General features: G+C 38.4%; 1 protein-coding gene across 1 annotated transcript in view; it reads left to right on the forward strand.

Annotated features, from left to right (window-relative positions):
- Positions 1-24,430, forward strand: part of LOC124711844 (sodium channel protein Nach-like) — a 158,680-nt gene that overhangs the window by 34,868 nt on the left and 99,382 nt on the right. Inside the window, exons 2-4 of the mRNA XM_047242069.1 lie at positions 1,388-1,582; positions 12,103-12,265; positions 22,683-22,813. Of these exons, the coding sequence (XP_047098025.1) occupies positions 1,388-1,582; positions 12,103-12,265; positions 22,683-22,813 (489 nt within the window). The remainder of the gene's footprint in view (positions 1-1,387; positions 1,583-12,102; positions 12,266-22,682; positions 22,814-24,430) is intronic.

Below are 24,430 nucleotides of genomic sequence, written 5' to 3' on the forward strand. Positions count from 1 at the left end.
TCTTTTTTTGGTAATCAGCTGGACACTGACTGACAAGTGGGCTACTTCACCGAAGTGAGTGCCGCGGCACAGTCCTTTGCCAGCATATTATGGCAAGTGGCTGCTTGCAGCAAAGATTCCCCTTGCATTAGGCTCACACCATTACTCTCCTCAGAACCTTTTTATTTAATTTTCATTACATATGAAAATCTGTTGTTATGACACTTGTCCCATTTTTTCTTCAGAGTTGTTACTTTTCCAGATGCCTTATCCTACTGTGTCTCTCGTGGTCTAGATTCCTGACTGAAATTAGTGACTGATGCTTTGAAAAATAAATTTCATTTTCTTTTTGTCCATTCCTTTACATCTCTATGAGGAGATATTTCTTCCTTGAAAGTTTCAGATCTTTATGTCTTTTTGTAAACTTAATTTCATCTTGGAACTCCTGCTGCCTTTCAGGCTGGCCATTGTACTATTTGTTTAGATTTATTTCTCTGCACTTTTTCTCAGCTTGTCCTTTTCTTGAGCAACTCAGAACCTCAACTCATATGAATCACCAACCTTCTAGAATCTTAAATACATGTTACAAGTAAGTTAAATATAAAACAAGCACCTGTATCAATACAAACAAAAGTTAAAGCTTCTATTAGAGGTGTAGACAGTTCACTGGATTTGTGGAAGGGGGGGGGGGGGAGCAGACGGGGGCAAAGGGTCTTTCATCAGCCACATCAGCCACACCTCCCCCTTCCAGCAACACACCAACCAGTTGAAATAGCCGGGCCATCACAAATCAGCCTAAAAATTATTAGCTCTTTTTGGTTTATCCAACAATCCTAAGTGTCCTAAATATGGTTATTGGTAAGTGACATAATATAATCAGTTTAATTAAGTGGTAGGCTAATTTGGAAGAATTTTTCACCTCTCAACCCTGTAGTTAATTTGGTAGAATTTTTCACCCTTCAACCCTGGAGTTCATCCTGGATCTGCCTCTGACTTAGAGGAATAGGCATACATACATTTAAATATTCTCATGTGTTTTAAATGTGTCTGTTATGATCTTATCATCATAGTATTTCACTCAGTCAGGACTAATACATTTCTTATTAAAACATAGTGTCAAATTCATATCACAGAGTGTACTGTCAAGTATTGCAAGACAAATTATTTAAATGATCAGCTGAGATACAACACTGTATGAAAGACCATTAACATTCATTTGCTTCCACTTCTTTTAAATGAATTCATAACCATGGCAATAAAGTAGAAAAATGTGTGAGTGAAGTGTTTTGGTTACAATCAAATACCAATCACTCATTAACTCAGTAATTAACTACAAATTAATTTTATAGTTGGTGCCTTTAGATCGCTGTGTGTTTGTATATAATGTATACCTGTGACTTGTTTTCAGGCTTTTTTGGCTTATATGCTGTGTGCTCTCTTGGTACGCATCTGCATTACTTATAAAGTCATCATGGAATGACTTTCAAAACAATGCTGTCAGCTTTGCTATGGAGACGCTATATTTGAATTTCAGCACTGATTTTCCAGCAGTTATTGTCTGTGAGTGGGACAATGATGATCGCATAAAAACAGTGATGAATAGGTGAGTGGTTTACAGAAACATCAAGTAAACATGTTTGATGTTTTGAGTCTTAGATTAGACATAAAGTAAACTTATCCAAACAAGCTTTTGTTCTGTAACTATTTATACCAGTACTAAACTGTAGGGCTGGGCTACAGATGAACTTCTGAATAGAATATTAGTACTATTAAAAAGTGTTATTATCCTGGTATATGTACTTGGATATGGTGTGTCCTACCATCACTTATTGGTGTAATATGTAAAAGCATGTGCTTTGTATTTCAATAAAGGAGAGTATGTAAATGCCTTGATATTCATAACAGCAACATTTCAAATATGGGCAGTTACTTTAAACAAACAATATTTTCTAAAATATTTGAGAAATTGATATAGTCTAGAACAGTATCTCACCTGAGCAACAATAATATCCTCAGCAAATAACGGCTGGATTTAAGAAGAGTTGTGCTACTGAGAATGTCAGTTGGATGTTCTCTTACCAAATTTTACAATCATTAGTTGACAAAATAGTGCCATTTGGTATTTTTGGTGACCTACCTAAGGCATTTGACTGTGTGAATCACAATATTCTCCTAGATAAACTGAAGTTTTATGGGATTAATGGTACAGCCGACCGACAGATAGTGTCACCTCTAACCCAAACAATGCAGAAAGTTGTACATATTAATTCAGCCAATGTCGTCTGGGGAAGTTATTCTGATAGGGGAGAGATCATGTATGGAGTTCCCCAGCATTCAAACTTAGGTCCACTATTGTAACTCCTAAATGTAAACAATCTTCTGTCTAATATAAAACAAGCAGAATTATCGATTTTTGCAGATGACACTAGTACTGTAGTTGATGAAGCAACAAACAAAGTTATTAAATTACTCACCCATTTCACTAGTCCCAGTTATTTCTAAAATAAGAGAGTACTATATACATCAGCAGATGGACCAATATTTTGAACATAATAATCTAATCTACCCTGTAGAGTAAGCCTTTTGATCTACTTTCTCTTCTGTGAAAGCAATTGACAGAATCATAACAAAAGTATATGATTGCTTTGAGAATAAGTCAGTAAATTGTGCAATACTATTGGATTTAAGGAACGCATTTGGTACAGTGTCCCACACTATCATAATAAGGAAACTACTGTACTATCGAATAGGGCAGGAAGCCCTTCTTGTACTGCAGTCATGCCAAAGCAATAAAAAATAGTGAGTGTGTATGAATAATGAAAAATCAGATCCTTTACCTGTTAAAAAAAAAGGAGTGCTGCAGGGCTCATTTCTTGGACCCTTTCTGTTCATTATATATGCATAAATGATCTGCCTTTTGTGTCACTCTGTGACACTGTACCAGATGCCGATGACACAACATTAATTGCTCAAAATACCAGCACAGATGAGCAACAACTAAATGTTGCAATAGCAATAGATAGGTGAGTCCACTGCTCGTGGTCTCGCGGTAGCGTTCTCGCTTCCCGAGGACGGGGTCCCGGGTTCGATTCCCGGCGGGGTCAGGGATTTTTCCTGCCTCGAGATGACTGGGTGTTGTTGTGTTGTCTTCATCATCATCATTCATTCCCATTACAGTCGGAGGAAGGCAATGGCAAACCACTTCCACTAGGACCTTGCCTAGTACGTTGGTGCGGGCCTCCCGCATTGTTCCCCTACGCTCCGTCTCGGAGTATGGGACTTCACCATCATCGTCAGGTGTGTCTCCTGGTTTGAGGCAAATGCATTACACATAAATTGTAGCAGAACAAAAAACATTCTGTTTAATCTGAATTGCCCCAAGGATGAAAGTAAATCAGTGAAACTTCTTCAATTCCACATTGATCAAAGATGAAGCTGGGATACATATATGGAGAAGTTATGCTGCAGATTTGCATGTGTGATCTATGTGCTGTACGAGGGCTATCCACAAAGTACATTATGTTTTGGAATTAAAAATAAATAAAGTATTGGAAATTTTTTTATTATATACAGATGAAAGCCACACTTAAATACTACTTTTCTACATAGTAGCCATTTAAATTAAGGCACTTATCGTAGCAATGAATGAGCTTGGAAATTCCTTCATCGTAAAATTTGGTTGCCTGTGCCTTCAACCACGTGGTTAATCAGTAACCCGGTAGAAATACGATTTTTGTGGATTTCCTGGAAAGAGGCACTACAATAAACTCTCAAAGGTATTGCCAAACTCTGCACAACTTCAGAAGAGCAATACAAAACAAGCGCAGGGGAAAGTTGGGCTCAAAGATCTTGCTGATTCACGACAATGCCCGGGCCCACACGGAAAATGCCACTCGTGAAGTTCTCGAATCTTTTAAGAGGGAGTTGTTTCCTCATCCGCCATACAGTCCTGACCTGGTACCGAGCGACTTACACTTATTCCCAGCAATGAAGAAGTGGTTGGCTATGCAGCGTTTTGATGATGACACACAGCTTGAAGAAGAGGTAACCACGTGGTTGAAGGTGCAGGTGGCCGAATTTTACGACGAAGGAATTTCCAAGCTCGTCCATCGCTACAATAAGTGCCTTAATTTAAATGGCAACTATGTAGAAAAGTAGTATTGAAGTGTGGCTTTCATCTGTATATAATTTAAAAAAATTCCAATACTTTATTTATTTTTAATTCCAAAACGTAATGTACTTTGTGGATAGCCCTCGTATAAGCTGGGAGGCTGTGTAAGTGAAATTCTGCTGCTGCATGCATACTTTTCTTTCATCAGTTCAAATCTGACATGTGGAATTTTGCTGTGGGGAAACTCACCTGGATCTAAGACTGTATTTAAGTGGCAAGAAAGGCCATCAGATACATTGCAAGACTCGCACCATGAGAATCTCATAGACAGTACTTCAAGAAAGTGAAAATTATGACAGTATCTAGTTTATATACACATTTAAAAAAGTTTTGCGTCACCTCGGTTCCACGAGTTCTGGAACCTGTACAGAAAATTGGAATAGAGATCAAAAAAACATCATTTCTGCCCTTTTTATTCCTCATGAAAATCACACATTGCATGGTGTACCACCATACAGCAAGACCTTCAGTGGTGGTGGTCCAGATTGCTGTACACACCAGTACCTCTAATACCCAGCAGCATGTCCTCTTGTAAATGATGCATGCCTGTATTCATCATGGCATACTATCCACATGTTCATCAAGGCACTGTTGGTCCAGACTGTCCCACTCCTCAATGGCAATTCCGCGTAGATCCCTCAGAGTGGTTACTGGGTCACATCATCCATAAACAGCCCTTTTCAATCTATCCCAGACATGTTCGATAGGGTTCATGTTTTGAAAACATGCTGGCCACTCTAGCCGAATAATGTCGTTATCCTGAAGGATGTGCATGATGGGGGTGCAAATTTTCATCCATGAAGATGAATTCCTCACCAATATGCTGCCAATATGGTTGCACTATCAGTCAGAGGATGGCATTCACATATCCTATAGCCGTTACGGTGCTTTCTGTGAGCACCAGCAGCATACGTCGGCACCACATAATGCAATCCCAAAACAGCAGGGAACCTCCACCTTGCTGCACTTGCTGGACAGTATGTCTAAGGCGTTCTGCCTGACTGGGTTGCCTCAAAACACATCTCTGATGATTGTCTGATTGAAGGCATATGCCACACTCATCGGTGAAGAGAACGTGATGCCGATCCCGAGCGGTCCATTAGACATGTTGTTGGGCCCATCTGTACTGCACTGCATGGTGCTCTGGTTGCAAAGGTGGACCTCACCATGTACGTTGGGAGTGAAGTCATGTATCATGCAGCCTATTGCACACACTTTAAGTCATAACATGACATCCTGTGTCTGCATGAAAAGCATTATTCAACATGGTGGCTTTGCTGTCAGAGTTCCTCCAAACCACCATCCATAGGTAGCAGTCATCCACTGCAGTAGTAGTACTTGAGAGGTCTGTGCAAGGCATGTCATCGACAGTTCCTGTCTCTCTCTGTATCTCCTCCACATCTGAACAACATCAGTTTGGTTCACTCCAAGACGCCTGGACACTTCCCTTGTTGAGAGCCCCTCCTGGCACAGAGTAACAATGCAGACATGATCAAAGAATGGTATTGACCGTCTAGGCATGGTTGAATTACAGACAACATGAACTGTGTACCTCCTTCCTGGTGGAATGACTGGAACTGATCGGCTGTCAGACCCGCTCCATCTAATAGGTGCTTCTCATGCATGGTTGTTTACATCTTTGCAAAGGGACTGTGCCTGTGATACAATATCCATAGCCAATGTCTATCTTCAGGAGTTCTGGGAACTGGGGTGATGCAAAACTTTTTTTGATGTGTGTATTTACAGTAGCCTATTTTTCAACAAAGATAACCTGAATAGTTTTGATCTTAGGCTGTCAATACACAAAGCTGCAACTAAAATTTTTGATAATTTCTCCAGTGATATAAAAGACTGACAGACAGCAAAGTAATATTTGAAAACAACCTGAAAAAAATCATCTTTGATAACTGCTTCTGTTTTGTAGAAGAATTCCTATTATTGCAATGTGTAAAAGATGGTGAAAAGGAATTACTGACTCATATCTGTATATTTAATAACAATATTTATGCACAAACTCTGTGCTGAAAATAATTTGGTGATTATATGGAAAAAATGTAAAACACTAAAGCTGTCCTCAATCCGAAAGTTGTTTTAACAACACAATGGTTTACTAAGCATGGTTCTATTGGAGGTGGTAAGTTGCACATTTGCTTTCCTTCAGATTTTGAACTGACTTATCTAGTCAGTTATATGAGGACATACAATTTTAAATGGACTCTGGACCACAGTGCAACTTGACATGTTTCACATGTATAAATCACTACCAGAGACAGTGGATTTTTCTTGTGTATCTCTCACTCTTTACTATTTCTTTTATTGAAAAACCAAATTAAAATCTTTCTAAGAGGAAATGTCATATTTAGCTCAAGAAGATGAAAAGAGATTAGTGTTATCCAAGACCTCTTGAATGTAAGATTTTCTACTAAGCTACATTATACTATGAAAGTGTATTATAAAATGAAAGAGGTTCTTTTATTATTTATTATGTCACCCCTTCTCTGTGTGTTTGCATAAAGCAGCATATACTATTTTAGAGCAATGCTTTAAATTTAATATTAATTTTTTAAAATCTACTTAGGCACTTCAGAACATTACTTTACTGCAGAAATTAAATTAACATCCACAATCAAAGAAGGAAAAGCACAGACTATAACATTTCATTTATGACTGATTAAATTTGATAGTGATTTAAGGAATGAGAGCCCAGTGACATTACAACTGCTGCCACTTCCTTCCAAGTGTCAGTAGTATTTAGGGTTAAACAAATCTGACCTCCAGAATGTGTTACCATTGTTAAACTGCACTGCACCTCTGTGGTGCCATCCTGGTGCCGCTATGAAGAGGTGTGTGGTACTGGCATCCTCACAGAGTCAGGAGCAGGTGATGTATCATGGTCATTCCCCTTAATCTTGTAATCATATGGTTCCACTACAGTAAAGACTGATTTATTTATTGTGCTTGTTGATGTCAAATGGCTTTTTGTCACATATGAATATTTTAATGGGTGCATTAGCTGGCTGCAATGATTTCCAGGTCAAATCATGATGCACCTAGACACATTCATTTGATTTCAAGCCTTGAAATATGATTGGACATTTGACACCATATTCCTTGAGTACACTATGTTGAAACCTGTAGTTTTTATGTGTATCCTTGGTACACAGTCAGACACTTTGGTATCAGTATTCAGAGTGGTACTGAAAAATTGTCCCTATAAACATAACAATTGTCCACAGATCAGTTCTGCAGATGTTGCAGTCAGATTATTTCTGAAGACAGTTTACATGCCAAGTAAGACAAACATTGAGTCTCCATGCAGTATTTGAAGACATAGTAAATGATTGAAGACTTAAGATGAAGATGTAAGTGCAATACTAGTCCATTTGCTGAAGGAAGCTTCTGGCACTTAGTAATGCAAAGCAGTCAACTGTCATCAGGTAGTATGTAATGCCTTCAAATGGTGGAAGTGGCCCAACACTATCACTGCGGATGTGCTCAAATTGCTGTTTTGGTGGAGCAAATTACCAAGTGAAGAAGTTATATGCCAGCTAACTTTATTCTGCTTAAATGCACAAAATTACACATTGAAATTGTTGCATTTCTTTGGTATCTTAGGCCAAATAAATTCCCTCTGGTATAGAAATAATATCACTTTAACTCCTGGGTGGGGCAGACTATGGAGTGAAGATATGGCGTAATTTCAGAAGTCAGTTGCAGCAAATTGGTGTACATTTGGATCTGAGACACCTCAGTACAGTCTTATGTTTGTTTGGTGTATTAATGATCCGAAATTGCAGGCTAGATGAAGGTACAAGAAACAGTTGTAGTTCTTTATCCACTTCCTACATATTGGTGACAGCTTTGAGTTGTAACTGTGTTTCAGTTGCCATGACATGGTAAAGGGCATCTGCTGATAGATTCTTCCACTAATATGTTGAATATCAGTAGTGAATTGAGTGCTACAGTGCAGTTGGTGTGACAGTGATTTCTCCACTTTCTTCAAAAAGAATATGTTATCAGTTTGTGGTATGCAAAAAGAATGGACTGTCAACTTTCTAGCATGTGTCAAAAAAAATTTTGGCACTATAATCAATGTCAAGTTTTCTGCCATATGGTGAGCAGCTGGCTTGTGATGGTTATAACAGTTGGTTGAAAGTACAAGGGTAAGTCAATTACTATCCACAATTTAGTTATATTTTTGTTTATTTTGGTAGTACTGTCATTTTACATTGATGATGCTTGCTTTGTTTATTTGTTGTTATATCTTCACAATTTTCAAGCTGCTAGGTTAGTTTCGTTATCGCTGCCATGCTGTTAATCATGGCTGCTCTGCTGTCTATTTGCACCAAAGAAGAGCAATGTTCAATGATCTGTTTTTTGTGGTCTGAAGGCATATCAGGGTCCGAAATTCATCAAAGACTTTAGGTACAGTATGAGAACAGTGTTTTGCCACAACAGAGTGTGTACAAATGGATTGAAAAATTTTGAAATGGTCGCACAGGTGTTACGCACAATGAAGGAGCCGGACGACCATTTACTGCCACAAATGAAGAAACCATTGAGTGTTCACGCAAAATGATTCTCTTAGACAGATGATTAACTATTGACAAAATGGCACATCACCTGCAAATTAGTTATGGTTCTGCCTAAAAAATCATCCACAACAGACTTAGGTTTCATAAGGTTTGTGCAAGATGGGTCCCAAAACAACTCACACAGTTGCATAAACAAACACGCTTGGACATCTGCAAAAATCATTTGGATAGCTATGGTAACAAAGGGGACAACATCTTAGACAGGAACATTACTGGTGATGAAACATGGATCCATCGTTACAAGCTGGAGAGTAAATGGCTGAGTTTGGAATGGAAACATCCAAATTCGCTGTGCAAGAAAAAGTTCATGACCCAACTGTCCACAGGAAAACTGATGCTCATGGTTTTTTGGGATGCACAAGGTCCAGTACTGGAACATTATGGGGAAAGAGGCACAACAATAAACAGTGTACATTACAATGAGATGTTTACTGCCAGGCTAAAGCCTGCAATTCGAAGCAAATGCTGAGGATTGCTGTCAAAAGGTGTTGTGTTATTACACGACAATGCCTGTCTGCATACTGCTGCCCACACTGCTGAAACACTCCAGAAACTCAAATTTGAAGTACTGGATCATCTTCCATATAGTCCCAATCTTGCTCCTTCTATCACTTTTTTGGTCCACTCAAACAGGCATTAAGGGGCTGTTGATTTGCCTCAGACAAAGCAGTGAAAGAAGCGGTGCATTCCTGGCTCGTAGCTCAACCGAGAACCTTTCTTTTATGAGGGCATCAGGAAGCTTGTATGATGATGGAACAAGTGCATTGAAATGCAAGGAGACTATGTCAAAAAATGATGTTCTTGTAAATGTCCTGTTTGATTACAATAAAATTTTATAACTACTTTGTGGATAATAATTGACTTACCCTTGTAAATGGCTGTAACTGATTGTCAGTTGGTTGTTACAATGCAGCTCATATTGCAGTCGATGATCCATCTACTTTCATTCACTCATTTGTTCATTTACTCACTCACACATTATGTTATGTAAATCCTCTCATGAAGAAGAACCTTCAGGAATGTGGAATGAATCAAGTTATACATTAAAAGACAGAATATAGTGGCTACTTCTGTAAAGTCTACTAACAAAAAATTATGACTAATGCTGCTGCAAGGGCTAGAGGTGTGTGTCTGGTGATGCTTTGGATAAGAGCTCTGCATTCACTGCATAAAATGAGTAACTCTAAGAATTGCCTCATCTCATGTATTATAGAAGGACTGAAAAGTGGTAATAGCTTTCTCTCTTTCCTGCAGTAGGCAAAATCTTTGGTTGCTGATTGAGCAGTCAAGGAACTGCATTTCTGCAGCTTCAAAGATGCATTTGGATGGATTAATGACCAAGTCATGTGCTTATAGCTGTATAAATATCTGTCCAGTGTGGTCTAAATGATCTGCATTGTTGTGTGACATGATGAGAACCTCAGCTATGTGCACACAGCAAAATGACAGGTAGCATGTCATCTCATATGTCAATTAGGGGGTTAGCAACAGAGAGAATTCTTATCTGGTCACCTTCAGCCTTTCAGTTTCAGTTTGCATGCTATTGCAGGAATGGGGGGGGGGGGGGCAGACATCATAACAAGGTGGTGTGTGGTTATATGTCTTATAGGACTAACATAGGTGATGGGCAAGTGATGTCTGCTGGAAACTGATGTAGTAGGTCATCACAGCATACAATCTCACCAATGATCACCCAAATGTCAGTGTCCATGGTGTGATGAAAACATCTATTGCTTGTCCATCAAATTGTTAAACTGAACCATTGTTGATGAAAATCTGCTCCAATAATTGGGTAGTCATGTTGGTAGCCATGGATCTCCAGATGAACCAGTGCCAAGGATGAAAATTGATCAGCAATGTCACAAAACTATTGGTCCTGGTGGTTGACTCATTTGCAGCATAAAAATGACTGTTGTCTATTTACCGTCATGGAAGTCAGTCACATTCTGTGACAAATACTACATAACTATATCTTTGAAAGCCAGCCACCTTCCCTACTGGCATCTCCATTTCTTTTTCTTATCACAAGATGAGCAAACCTGGCAGCATTGTGCATCAAAAATGGGATGATATCAATATATATTTGTTTGTGCATGCAGGTGTCTACTTCTGCTCATGGAATGTTGCCTTCAGAAAAATGCATAGGTCATTTAAGTTATGCATTGGTACTTGCCTGGGTGGTTCTGCTAATTGTGTGTGAAGTGTCTCTAAGAGATCCTCAGCTTTGAAAGAGACAGCAGTGATGATTGTATACAGTTACATCTCTAGTACATAACCAGTTGTCTGGGCAGGGTGTCAAGATTGCCAGCGTGTTCTGTAAAGATTGTTTGGATGTCCACTGGTAGACATGATAGTCATATATTATTTAGAATGTCATCTTCACTACACTGCCTTCTAGCATTTAAAGGTGTCAGGGGATCTGCAACGGTGTGCAATCTCCAAGCTCTCCAGTACATTACAGTTTCTCTAAGCCTTGGGTTTCAGGTTCCAAAAGTCAGCTGATGAGCATGTGCTTGACTGCATTTGTCTGTATTTGGTACATTTTTGTAACCATGTGTATTTACCCTGGCAATTACACAGCTTTATTGCTTGTTAAAAGCATTGATATAAGAAAGAACAAATTAACTCCCTATTTGGTCAAATCATAGCATATGATTGCTGTATTAAGATAGTGTTGTCTTGATGAGGATGCAGCTAACTTTGACATTTGCTATCAGTGTTCTGATTTTTGTGATGCTTGGCATAGTCAACACAAGGCAATTACAATGCATTAATGTTACATGATAAAATCATAGAATAAAACTGCACATTTTAGTGTGTTACAGTGAGTTTGTTGCTACATTTATCATATTCATATCACCAGGATATTGAGTTTACAACTAAACTTTATGTGGAAATTAATGTTTACAGCCAAAGAATGAATATCACTATTATATTTCATTTGTGTAATGAAATTCTTTAGTCAAGGAGTCCTTATGTAAACCAAGGAGTGTAAACCTAGTAAGAATCCTGTTTACACCTTGATTCTTTTGATGTCTGTTATGGTTCTCATAAACAATGAAAAGGCAATTAATTTCACTATGAGAGTGATTAAAAGGACTCAAAAAATTTCAGTGTTTATTTATTGAGGCTACTAAAATTTATTGTTACCTGTGTGGTATGTTGACAAAGCTGACAACTGATCCCCAAACAGAGAAAATGTGAATAATACATAGATCCTACTCTAAATTTGTTTATACTAAGAGACAATCAATGCACATTTTCACAGCAAAAATGCTATGGAAAGTAAATAGTTAATTTTCTTTTTTGTCAATGGCCAGTTCCAATAATGTTCAGACTAGTTTTTTATCTGTGCAGGACTATGGGTATCCATGATTTTGACCTTGATGAAATATATGCAGAAATAACATTCTTTAATGGTGAAGCCCATTTTACAAAGGATGCCTGCTACAACACAAAAGTCAAGAGGCTAGTGGCTGAACAGTGTCCACAAGAAGGACTGAAACAAATTTCTCAAGAAGTAATTATTTCTTGTGTGGTAAAAAAGTTATGAAATAATGTCTCTCAGTTTATTTTAATATTATTGTGCTATTATACATGAAAATAATCAGAGTTATCACTTTCAGTCTGTTAATTTAACTTACAGCAACCACAGTACTTTGCCAGAATCCAAATACAATTCTCTTAATTGTGTGTGCACAATGTGACTAGGATCTTCTTGTTACCATTCAGAAATATGTCTTATTTATAAATTACTATCTCAGCTCTCATGTCTAATATAATAATTTTAAAAAATCTCTCTCTCTCTCTCTCTCTCTCTCTCTCTCTCTCTCTCTCTCTCTCTCTCTCTCACACACACACACACACACACACACACACATACACACACACACACACACACACACACACACACACACAACACACAAAAAACACACAAAACACAAATTTCACTACATTGACTGATACTTCTCAATATTAAATGAGAAACTAAATTTAGTCAGTCTATAGTTTTCTTTTCTCTATACAGGTTAAGTGATAATAGAAATAAAACATAAAGGACAGTATAATACATATATTTCACCCTCACTGACACATTGCTAAACTTCAGCTCTTACTTCAACAATACTTCTGCATTAAATTATGAAAAAAATTCTTTCAAAATTTTCAAAATGCATCACTTAATTGAAGTTATAGAAAAATTTATTATGCAGAAAATCTAATTTCAATTACTTCCACTGTATACAAATTTTTAAAATGTAATTTATTGTCAACAAGTTAATGAGTAACATGATACCATTAAGAACAACGATAAGAGAGGCAATCATGTTTATATGGACTTCTTCACAGATAAAATTAATCAACATACAAATATGAGCATACATCTCCAACTTAAGCAAACAAAATGTTATGTCCTGTTTGAAATGGTGTGTGAAAATAATATTAATACCTGAATATAAAGCAACAGATAAATTTAAATTATTGTGTGTGCACATGATTTCAATGCTAAATGACCATTTTTTAAGTGTTATATATGTTCTTGTTAAATTGTTCATGCCTGCTGAAATATGTTAATTATTATAACCTTATTTTTTTAAAGTAATTTAATGTGTCTCCAGTACAAAAATCTTTGATTTGTAACTGTACATTATGAGACAAATAAACTGCATTCTACATTCAGATGAAGCAGATTTGGCAATAGGTGCTGAGGCTGTGGAGCAAAGAGCAAAGATTGTCCTTTCCATGAGTACAAATCATGAAGGTATCTGTCCATATCAAGCACACCAACCAGCTATGATACCCCTACTCTGTCAGCTGTCACACATTCCACGTCAAAAAATCTCTTCTGTACAGCCTCACCATCCACAGATTTGTCTCTCCAACACATTGTACAATCTCACAGTATCCCTGCCCAAGACCTCTGTTAACCTGTTCCCTCTGCCTCACATTGCCTTTTCCCTTCTCTCTTCTATCCATAGCACTCTTTCTCCATCTAGATCATGCACTGCCTTCTCCTACCAGTCTACTTCTCCCCCCACTGCCATGCAGGCACCTTTCTCTCCTTTCCCCTCCCTCCCCCTTCCCCCTCAATCCCCCCGCCCTCTTCCTACATCCTTTTTTTGTGTATCTTCTACATTTTTCATCTTGTTGTGTGACTATGTAGTCATCTGTCTGAAGGCCTGCCTCTTTCCCTCCAGCCCTTCCTTACGCCCTTCCCTACCCACTTCCCACCTCCATCAAAGCAGGGAACTGCTTTCAATAATCAGGTATGGATAATTAGTCTGCAATGGCCATGGGAGTGTGTGAATGTATGTACTATTGCTGGAAAAAGAGCTAGTGCATGAAGGCTAGTGTGACTGCTGTTTTCTGTTACATGTTCTATCCAGGAATTTCCATTATTGTTATAACTTAAAATCGACAAAATTATGAAAAGGATAAATTGCTACTCACCATACAGAGGAGCTTGCCAATATCAATGAAATTCTCCAACAGCCATGTAACTGTGGAGTTATTTTATTTTATTTTGAAGGCTACCAGTTTCAGCATTCCACTATGCCATCATCAGGCCCCATATGCACCTCTCCCAATGAACGATAGTGTCATATAGTGACATAAATCTCTGGATGTTGTGAATTCAATTGTTTCACTAGTGCTTCTTTTGAAGAATGCTCTCATCAAAGCTAGTACAACATATTGTGGAAACACTAATACACTTAGTAAATTCATCATTTGAGAGTGGTGTATTTCCAAATAGACTAAAAATGTTAAGAGTAACACCTCTATGTAAGAAGGATGCAAAACATGAAATTGGCAATTATAGACCATTTTGAGTATTGTCAGACTTCAGTAGAATTACAGAAAAAATACTCCTTAGAAGATTATCGGCTTTCTTAAATAAAGAAAGGCTGATAAATGGCTCACAACACAAACTCAGAGCTGGAAAGTCAACCCAGACAGACATTTTCACCTGGATGGCTTTTCTGAACTCTCCCAATTTCCTAAACTTCACCTGTCCATTTCTTTCACCCTTCTTTCTTTCCCTTCAAACCCTCTACCAGAAAAAGGAGCCAATAGCACTGAAAGCTTGTAAATTTCAATATCTTAATATGTGTTTTCTCCTGTCATGGCTTGACAAGTAGATATTTCATCTATCCAATTACATTATATTTTCAAAGTTGATTAGTTATTTGCATGTTCACTTGATCATATTTGTGGCCTTTCCCTGCTGTATGGAAGGAATTAGTTTTTCAACTATAATAAACTTTCTGAGTTGGCATCATGCTGACCATCCAAATTATTGTCTTGAGGTACCATTTATCCATACAATGATTTACATTTAATTACGGTCTTGCTTTCTCCCTCTCTACCTCACTGTCTTGTCATTTAAAATTTGCAAAGGCTATTTCATGGATTGAAAAATAGTGTGTTCTGTGGAGAGCCCCTTCTGAAATTCAAATTGAGACTAAATGTCTTATTTTGAGAGAGATGTGTTATGGTTCTTGCAATCACAAGCTTTTTCAGTACCTTCAAGAAGGAGGTAAGTAATGAGAGTGGAGTGTAATTATTAATCTCTCTCAAACTTCCTTATTATTATGAATGCCATATCAAATGCAAAAAGTTTAAATTGAACATTTATACATGCTATAGAGTGATTCCAGATGGTCTGCATGATCGTTAGTGAGGTGTCCCATGCATTGGTTTCATGGGCTTGACTACCCCAGCCTCCTGAATTTTCCAGCTGAGCTCTTGTTTGCTTTCTGCATGTAGGGTGACTGGAGTTGGTCTCGCATGGCAGAATCAAGATGACGTGTCTGGGCGGAGGGTGATGTAAGCCTAGACGTCTGAACACATCCCACATCTGATTTAAACATAGGTGTGAATGCAGTACTGAGATGGTTCAGGCCCTGGACTGGACTGCATCTGAAATAAGCTAGACCTCATCAAAGCTGGAAAACCCAAATGATGTAACTGTGTCCAAGCAAAAAATGTTGGTAACTGAAAGGTGATTAATGACAAATTGGTCATGTGATTTGCTTGTAGGCTGTGGCAATGAAGAAGGGAAACAGAACTGTCCCCAACAGCTACAAAATGCTGGAAAGCCAATTATTCAATGAAACTGTGGCAACAGTGTCCATTGCCTCTGTACCCAGTGACAAGGTGTGATCAGAGATTCAGATGTCATGGATATGTATGATATTGGTGACTCACAATGTTACTATTGTCTGAGTTTCACCCTGTGTATGCTTTGTGTGGGTGGAGCTCACTGTGGTGTCTGGGCCACCACAACTTGTGGTCTTGCCATGAAGCATTCATTAGCCCCCTGGGGGATTCTGAAGAACTGTGCAATTTGAAAGATATCCTCTAATGACGGGAGCCAGCAGAACACCAACACTGGGAATCAAGGCGAAGAAGCCTTCCATCCCAAGTTTGTGCAGGTGAAATCGCATTTGCAGCTCTGTTCTTGCAAATCAGTTATGGAGGAATGTTATGACTGTTGCAGAAGTTTGTGATATTGGTGGAATTTTAGCGTTGAGGCAATCAAATGATACCTTTGGGGAGAGTAGTTAGCTAACAGTGTGCGTATGTCCTAAATGAGAGGGAAACTGACTCTGATAGTGTTGCTAATTTTCTGAGTAGGAAAACTGTGTCTGGTAATACCCTTGACAAAAGCAGTTTCAGTAACAACTCTACCTCCTGTTGTTGTTGCAGCTGCTGCTGTTGTTCTATGAGGCAAATTGATGTAGCTTCCATGATGCTGGATGATTTCCTTTTTTCCGATCAGCAGAGTTTGGACTATCTCACCAGCACCCACTGAACATTTATTAATTAATCCCTTTATAATTTTATACAATAATGTTAGTGGATACATGAATGATCTATTTGCATGAATGTTTTGATCTGACTGTGAACTCTTATTGTTTGGCTGTTTGTGCTGATGTATATTTACCAATTGCTGTGTTATGTTTGAGAAATAATAGTTGAAATCACTAGCCAATTGTTTCAGGTCAGTTAGCTTATTGTTATTCACAAACAGATCTATATTGTTGTGATTATCTGACCTTGCACTTATTTCTCTTTTTATGATCTGCCGGGTTGCTTCAGATTTTTTTCTAGCATTACACATTAGTGTGTAGTTTTGTAGTCTTTTGCTTTTTAAATTACTTGTGTTAATATTTCAACAATATAGGAAATGACAGATTGCTACTTATCATAAAGAAAACATGTCAAGTTGCAGACAGGCACAATTAAAAATTATTATTAAATTAGTATTTATTTGTATCTTTTGTAGTGGGTAATAAAATCTGGACTAGTAATTTGCTTTGAATACTCATATAATCTCCCTTATTTTCGTATGATATCTTAATCTCTTTTGTATTCCACTTATCTGTTTTTGAACAGGGCTAAATGTGCTTCTTTTCTTGGGAAGAGCTATTGTATAAAAAATGCTTAAATGTGGCCATCAGCTTATCATATTTTTCATTAGTATCATTACAGCTCTGTACTTCATTCCAGTTTGCCCCCTTCAGGAGAAAACAAAAATATTTCACTCTTTTTGTATTGTAGTTCCTTACAGTGCATTTTATTCCACGGAATTTTTACTTTTCTGCAATATTCATGGTAAGAATTTGAGCAGAGTGATCACTAAAATCTGTGTTCACCACTTTTGTGTTATGGGTATATTTACTTGTATTTATCAAACCTAAGTCAGTGATGGACACAGAAGGTGCTGAATTAAATTTATATCATCACTGAATTTACTGGATTTTGAGGATTTTTTTTTTTTGTGGGGGGGGGGGGGGGGGGGAGCGAATTTCTTAAAATCTTGCTCCATGCGATTATAAAACACTTCTTTATCTCCATCTGGTGACCTCTACATGCAAATAATAATTTTGTTTTGCCTTGGTAATTCAACTATAGAGAGTTCTATATCTGTTTCACTGGACACATTATGATATTATTATGATATTTAGTTACATTGCTGAATTCAACATTTTCTTTAACATATACACAGGCACCCCCATGACTCAATGTTTTCCTACAAAACATGCTTGCAAGTTTAAACTGAGAGGGATATGTCAAGTCTAATATATCTTGCTTAAGCCAGTGTTCAGTGAAACATAGCACAGAGGTACAATTCACATCATTTAATATTATTTCTACTTTATTGAACAGAGATTGAACATTTTGCTGGAGCAATTTAAAATTAGATATAGGAAATGTATTACTTTTTGCTTGATCACTTACCTCACTTTTTTGTGCTAGTGTCTACAGTGGGGAAAAAAAATCCTGAGTTTTTCCAGGTTTGGTTTGTTGGTTCATTAGATGTGGCATTCTGCCTTTCTTCCATTGTTCACAATATCCATTTTATTACAGTCTTTTTTCACTCATCTATCCATTAATGATTGCCTTGTTACTGTATTTGCTGCTTTGAAATTCAATTTGGTACTGATAGGGGTGTTGCTTTTGCTTACTTATAGGCTCATAATTGTCTGTTCTTGTTTGGTGCTTTCAGTTCAAAACAGTAACATTTTACCTGTTTGTCCATTTGTGTATGCTTTATTTCTATACTTATAACAATGAAAACAATCAATTTCAACTAAATAAGTTAACTGAGTAGATGAAAAACTCACGCACCAAGCAACAGCAGAACACACACATAAAAAGTTCATAATTAGGCAAGCTTTTGGAGCCAGTGACCCTTTCTTCAGGCACAAGGGTTGAAAGGGAATGTAGAGGGGTGAAGGAAAAGCGCTGGAGAGGTTTAGGAAAAGGGGTAGGTTTTGGGAAAGTCACCCAGAACTGCAGGTCAGGGAGACTTACGAGTCAGGATGAGAAGGAAAGACTGATTTTGGGGACTGCACCGCGTGAGATTTGAAAACCAGAGAGCTTAATGGTGGAAGACAGGGTAATCTGCAAGACATATATTACTGTTTTAACATCATGTACAAGTTAATAAGAGTGAAAAGCTAAATGCTTGTATGTAACAGAGGAGGGAGAAAGGCAACAAAAAATAGACAGGTAAGAAAATAAAAGATGTAGGAAACTAAAACAGAATGAAGAACTGAGTAGTTACTGTTAAGAAATGCTGGGGTGGAAGAAATGAACATAAATTAAGGACAGGTGGGTGGTGAGAACCATGGTCATGTTGTAACACTAGTTCCCATCTGCAGAGATCTGAGAAACTGGTGTCTGGGGGAAGCATCCAGATGGCACGTGTGGTGAAACAGGCATCGAGGTCATAATTGTCTTGTTGTAGAGCATACTCTGCAACAGTATATTGCCTGTTGCTAGTATACACTCTCCACCTTTCCCATTCATTGTCAGTGATAATCTGTGGTAGTCATGCTGATGCAAACGGCTGAACAGTGTTTACATAACAGTTGGTATATGACATGAGTCATCTCACAGGTGGCTCTCCCTTTCATAGTATACGTTTTGCCAGTTACAGGGCAGGTATAGATGGTTGTAGGAGGCTGCATAGGGCACTTCTTGCAACAGGGTACTCCATAGTTGTTCTTTGGAGGTACCAGCAGTACTGAGATTGAATGTGATGGCCCGGGAAATCTATTTTTAAATTGGCTGGTGAGGTAATTATGTCCAGTGAAGGCTGAGGTGAGAATGGTGGTGCATTGCTGTAAAGAGTCCACATCCATACAGATATGTTTGCTTTGACTGCCAAGGCAGTATGGGAGGGAATGTTTGACACAAAAGGATGGCACCTGCGAAATGTAAGTCCTGTTGTTTGTTAGTAGGTTTTATGCAGACAGAAGTGTGTAGCTGGCCTTCGCTGAGGATGAGATCAGCATGAAGGAAAGTAGCACAGGATTCAGAATATGACCATGTGAGATTTAATTGGGAGAATATATTAACATGTCAGCCTCACTATGGATCCATATGGAATAGATGTCATCAATGTACCTAAAACAAACCAGGGGCTGAAGACTTATGGATCCCAGGACAGACCCCTCCAAGTGACCCTCGAAAAGATTGGCATAGGAAGGAGCCATCCTGGTTCCCATGGTCATGCCCCTGATGTTTGTATGTCTGCCACTCAGAGGTGAAGTACTTGTTGGTAAGTATCAAGTTAATTAAGGTGAGTAGGAAGGATGTCATAGGTTTGGAATCAGGTGGGCCTGACTGGGGAAATGTTCAGCAGCAGACAGACCATGTATGTGGGGGATATTGGTATAGAGGGAGGTGGCATCAATGGTGACAAGCAAGGTGTGTCACGGAAGTGTGCCAGATTTCAGACGATCTAGGAAATGGTTGGTATCTTTAACATAGGAGGTAAGTCTTTGTACTATGGGTTGCAGCTGCTGATCAACTAAGGCAGATATACGTTCGGTGGTGCTTTGAAGCCAGCAACTAAAGGATGGCCAGGATGATTGGGTTTGTGGATCTTATGAAGAAGGTAAAAAGTGGGGATGCTTGGTTTGGATGGAGTGAGAAGTTCTATGGATTGATGAGTTAGTCCTTGTGAGGGACCTGAGGTTTTAAGGAGTTTAAGGTCAGTTTGAATCACAGGGATGGCATCTTGATGGCAGACACTGTATGTAGAGGTGTCAGACAACTGGCATAGACATACACTAACATACTCCTTTTGGTCAAGTAACACAGTGGTAGATCCTTTGTCTGCTGGGAGGATAACGATGGAGTCATCAGCTTTTTGGAAATATAGAGCCTGGAGCTCTGTAGAGAACAGGTTAAGGTCATGTAGGGACCTGAGGAAGGGTTGTGAAGAAATGCTGGATGTGAGGAATTCTTGGCAGGTTTGTAAGGGATGATTTTGCGGTGGTGGTGGTGGTGGTGGTAATCATGGATCAAGTTGGCAAGCCAGGGTTCAATGTCACGTTTGCTGTTGGAGAGGTTTTGGGATTGGGTTGCAAAGCGATATTTCCAGTTGACACTATGTGTGCAGGAAAGTAGGTCCTTGACCACAGCAGCACGATCAAATGCAGGTTTAGAGCTGAAACTGCGACCCAGGAGGGGAGAGTGCTTTAGACAAGAGGCTGAGGACACTGTACTGTTCTAACTAGTTCTTGTGATTATGGGTTATTCTTGGTCTGGGAGGCACTGGTGAAGGCTGTGGAATTGTAAGGAGGTTTGTATGAGAGGAGTGGTGGCTGATGGTGTGGCTATTTATGGAGCTGCAGAGGGACAGGAAGGGAAATACCACTGTTCAGATAGTTTAGGAGGAGGTGGGATAGCTTTTTGAGGTGAAGTCTGGCATTTTGTTGTAGTCTGAAGTTGGCTTGGCAGTTGCTATCATCCAAGGAAACACGAGGGGCAGACAACTGCAGGATTTTGTACAATGAGAGAAGTCTGGTGAAAATTGGCTGACAAGGCATATATGTCACAGATTAGCCAGGTAAGAGCAAGAGATTGCTGTTTTTGAAACTGTAAAAGGGCCTGGTGTAGAGAAGGTTACATCCAGAAATAGGGACTTTCAATGTTGAGCATTTCGGAGCAACTCCAAGGGACAAGCAGGTTTCAAAAAACAGAATGTGGGACCTTAGTTTTGGTAGTGCTTAAGTGTGTTTTTGAAAAGAATGGATGTAACATGCGATGGGATTCATTATAGCAAGAGAGAACAGTTTGAATTGTTAGAAATCATGGGAGTGACAAATAAGGTAAGCAGAGGGTGAAAAAAAGATAGAAAAATGGAAGAAAAGAAAGGAAAAAATTCGTGAAAAATCAGAAAAAATTCATAATACGACGTTGTTAGAGCAGACAATGTTTAACAAGAGGTAATAAGTGGATGAGAATTTCTCACCAGAAAAGTGGGCTATATTGTACAATAAAAAATGATTTGGGGGGAAAATCGGTTGGGAAAGTCGTGAAAAGATACAAAATTTTGTAAACTGGGTAATCAGAAAGAGAAAGTCATAGGCGAAAATGTAAAATACTTAGCTTATTGATTAAAGTAGACTAATATAGGAGACAGCAGTAAAAGTCGATGAAAGTGATTTGTCAAAAAACAAATGCACAAAAATGTGAGAGAATTATGTATAAGCAATTTAAAGGAGGGTGGGAAAGAAAATAGCCATCACATTTGTGAATAGATTGGTGACAGATGATCGGAAGAAGGCCCTGCAGTGCAGTGAACCATAAATTGGTATATGCAAATTCATAAATAACAATGGAATTCTTATATTCAAATAAAAATGGATCCATCTATGTGCATGGAAATCAGTACTAGAAAAGATGAAGGGGAAAAATGTTGATTAAAGATGATGGTACAGATAAATAAGCAAATGGATTAGCACATAAGGTAGAAAACATATGATAGTTTGAACAAGACAGACGACAACAAAGGTTGACAAGAAGGTTACATAAGAAGGAATGATGGCTACATGGGCTAATATAAAAACTAAAACAATCAATTTTTCAAAATATAAGGTTAACTGGATAGCTAAAGAAAATCTACTCACCAAGCAATGGCAGAACACACACATAAAAGATTATAATTAGGCAAGCTTTTAGAGCCAGTGGCTCTTTCTTCAACACTATGCCCCTACATCTTTTCTAGTACTGATTTTCGTGCACATAGATGGAGCACCTGGCTCTGAAAGCTTGTATAGTTATAATCTTTTATGTGTGTGTTATGCTGCTGCTTAGGGAGTAGATTTTTTTCTCTACCCAGTTACCTTATTTTTACACTTAAGTTATTTTTCCCATTTTCACCATATGTACAAAAGAGGCAAGCCTATTACAAATGTGAATCTTTTCTCGCCTGTTGGAACATAGACCATGTGCATTGTATGTACAGATGACTAAATCCAGCAATCAAAGTCAGTCCTATTTACAGGAAAAAATTATAAGTATAAAAAGACATTATTGTGGGATTTCACTTAATTTCAAATAAGGCAGATAACACTAATTTCTTTTTTATTGTTCAGTTATGTAAGATTTATTGTGATTGTTGTCACTTTTTTCAGTTTCATACACCATGTAATGGTCTCATATTTAATTGTACATGGAATGGTATCACTTTCCACTGCTGTGAACAGTTCTTACCTCTGGATACAGAAATTGGTCTTTGCTTTGCAATTAACAGCTGGCAAACAAAGTAAGTGATATGTTTTAGAGTAGAATATAATATGGAAATCTAATATTTTTTTCCAGTTTACCAGATAAAGAACTGGATAGATAAATTTGGTAAAGAACATAGTAGATAACTTTTATTTTGCCCTTTTTTAACAAAAAACTGTGAGAAGTATTTCTATGTGCAAAACACACTGAGATTATCTTCTTGGTTAGTCACATGTGTTAAGTGCATTTTGGCTTGATGTACACCTGGACCCCAAGCACTGTTACACACAACATTTTATTGAGAGTGTGATCATTAATGTTCAGTTCTCATTGTATTGTATTGAACTGGGGACCTAGAAACGACAGAGAGGCTCTGTCCCCACTGTAGCCCTCAGTGGTTCACAACCGAGCAAAAGGCTACAACAGTTCACTCACCCCACCGCTGCCCCACACTGAACCCAGGGTTATTATCATGTGGTTCGGTCCGCCGTTGACTCCTCCCCCCTCCCCCCCCCCCTTCCACTCCCAGGAACATCTCACACCAGATGAGTGTAACCCCAAATGTTTGCAGGGTAGAATAATTCTGATGAGCGCATACGTAGAGATAGTGTTTGTGCAGCAATCGCTGACGTAGTACAGCTGAGGCGTAATAAGGGGAACCAGCCTGCATTTACTGAGGCAGATGGAAAACTGCCTTAAAAACCATCCACAGACTGGCTGGCACACCAGACCCCAGCACTAATTCGCCAGATGGATTTGCACAGTGTTGCTTCCACCAGTACTTCATCTCCTACCTTCCAAACTTCATAGAAGCTCTCCTCCAAAACTTCCAAGACTAGCACCCCTCGAGGGAAAGATATTGCAGAGACATGGCTTTGCCACAGTGTGGGGGATGTTTCCATAATGAAATTTTCACTCTGCAGCAGAATGTGCACTGATATGGAACTTCTTGTAAAGGTCCTGAGGTTGGCTCTTGGTCTGGCACATTGTTTTGCTCTGCCAGGAAGACTTAGGATTTGAAACTATTTGCTGTGAACTATTTGTGTGCCTGTTCAGTTCTCATCTGGTCTGTGTATGCTAAGATTAACTTTGATCCTTGTTCAATATGCTTGTGTCATCAGCTAACACCACACATTTTGAACTCTCCTTTAATGTTGTTGGAAAGTCATTTATGAAGATTAAGAATATGAGCAGAGCCAAAACCAAACCTTGTGGTACATCACATATTATGTTCCCCTATTTTGAGGTTTGTTTTATTCCTATGATACAAGAATTCAACCAGTCTACAAACGAATTGCTTACAAATCGCTCATTTGACTGGTTCTAGAATATTACTGAAGTGTGAGGGATCTATCTCAAATAAGACTAACAGTAGATATTTAACATACACAGAGAAGGGCACCATGAATGGTCACAGGTCCGTTTCCTACACGGGAGAGCATCACAGACATACTGAAGGAACTGAAGTGGAACATTCTTCCGTAAACTGTAGCGAGAAAGTCTATTAAAAAAGTTTCAAGAGCCTGCTTCAAATGATGACTCTAGGAACATACTACAATCCCTCATATAGGGATCATAAGGATAAGATTAGATTAATTATTGCATGCACAGAGGCATTCAAACAATCATTCTTCTCACACTACATACATGAATG

The sequence above is a fragment of the Schistocerca piceifrons genome, chromosome 8 (genome assembly GCF_021461385.2).
Source record: "Schistocerca piceifrons isolate TAMUIC-IGC-003096 chromosome 8, iqSchPice1.1, whole genome shotgun sequence".
In the NCBI taxonomy this organism is placed as follows: Eukaryota; Metazoa; Arthropoda; class Insecta; order Orthoptera; family Acrididae; genus Schistocerca; species Schistocerca piceifrons.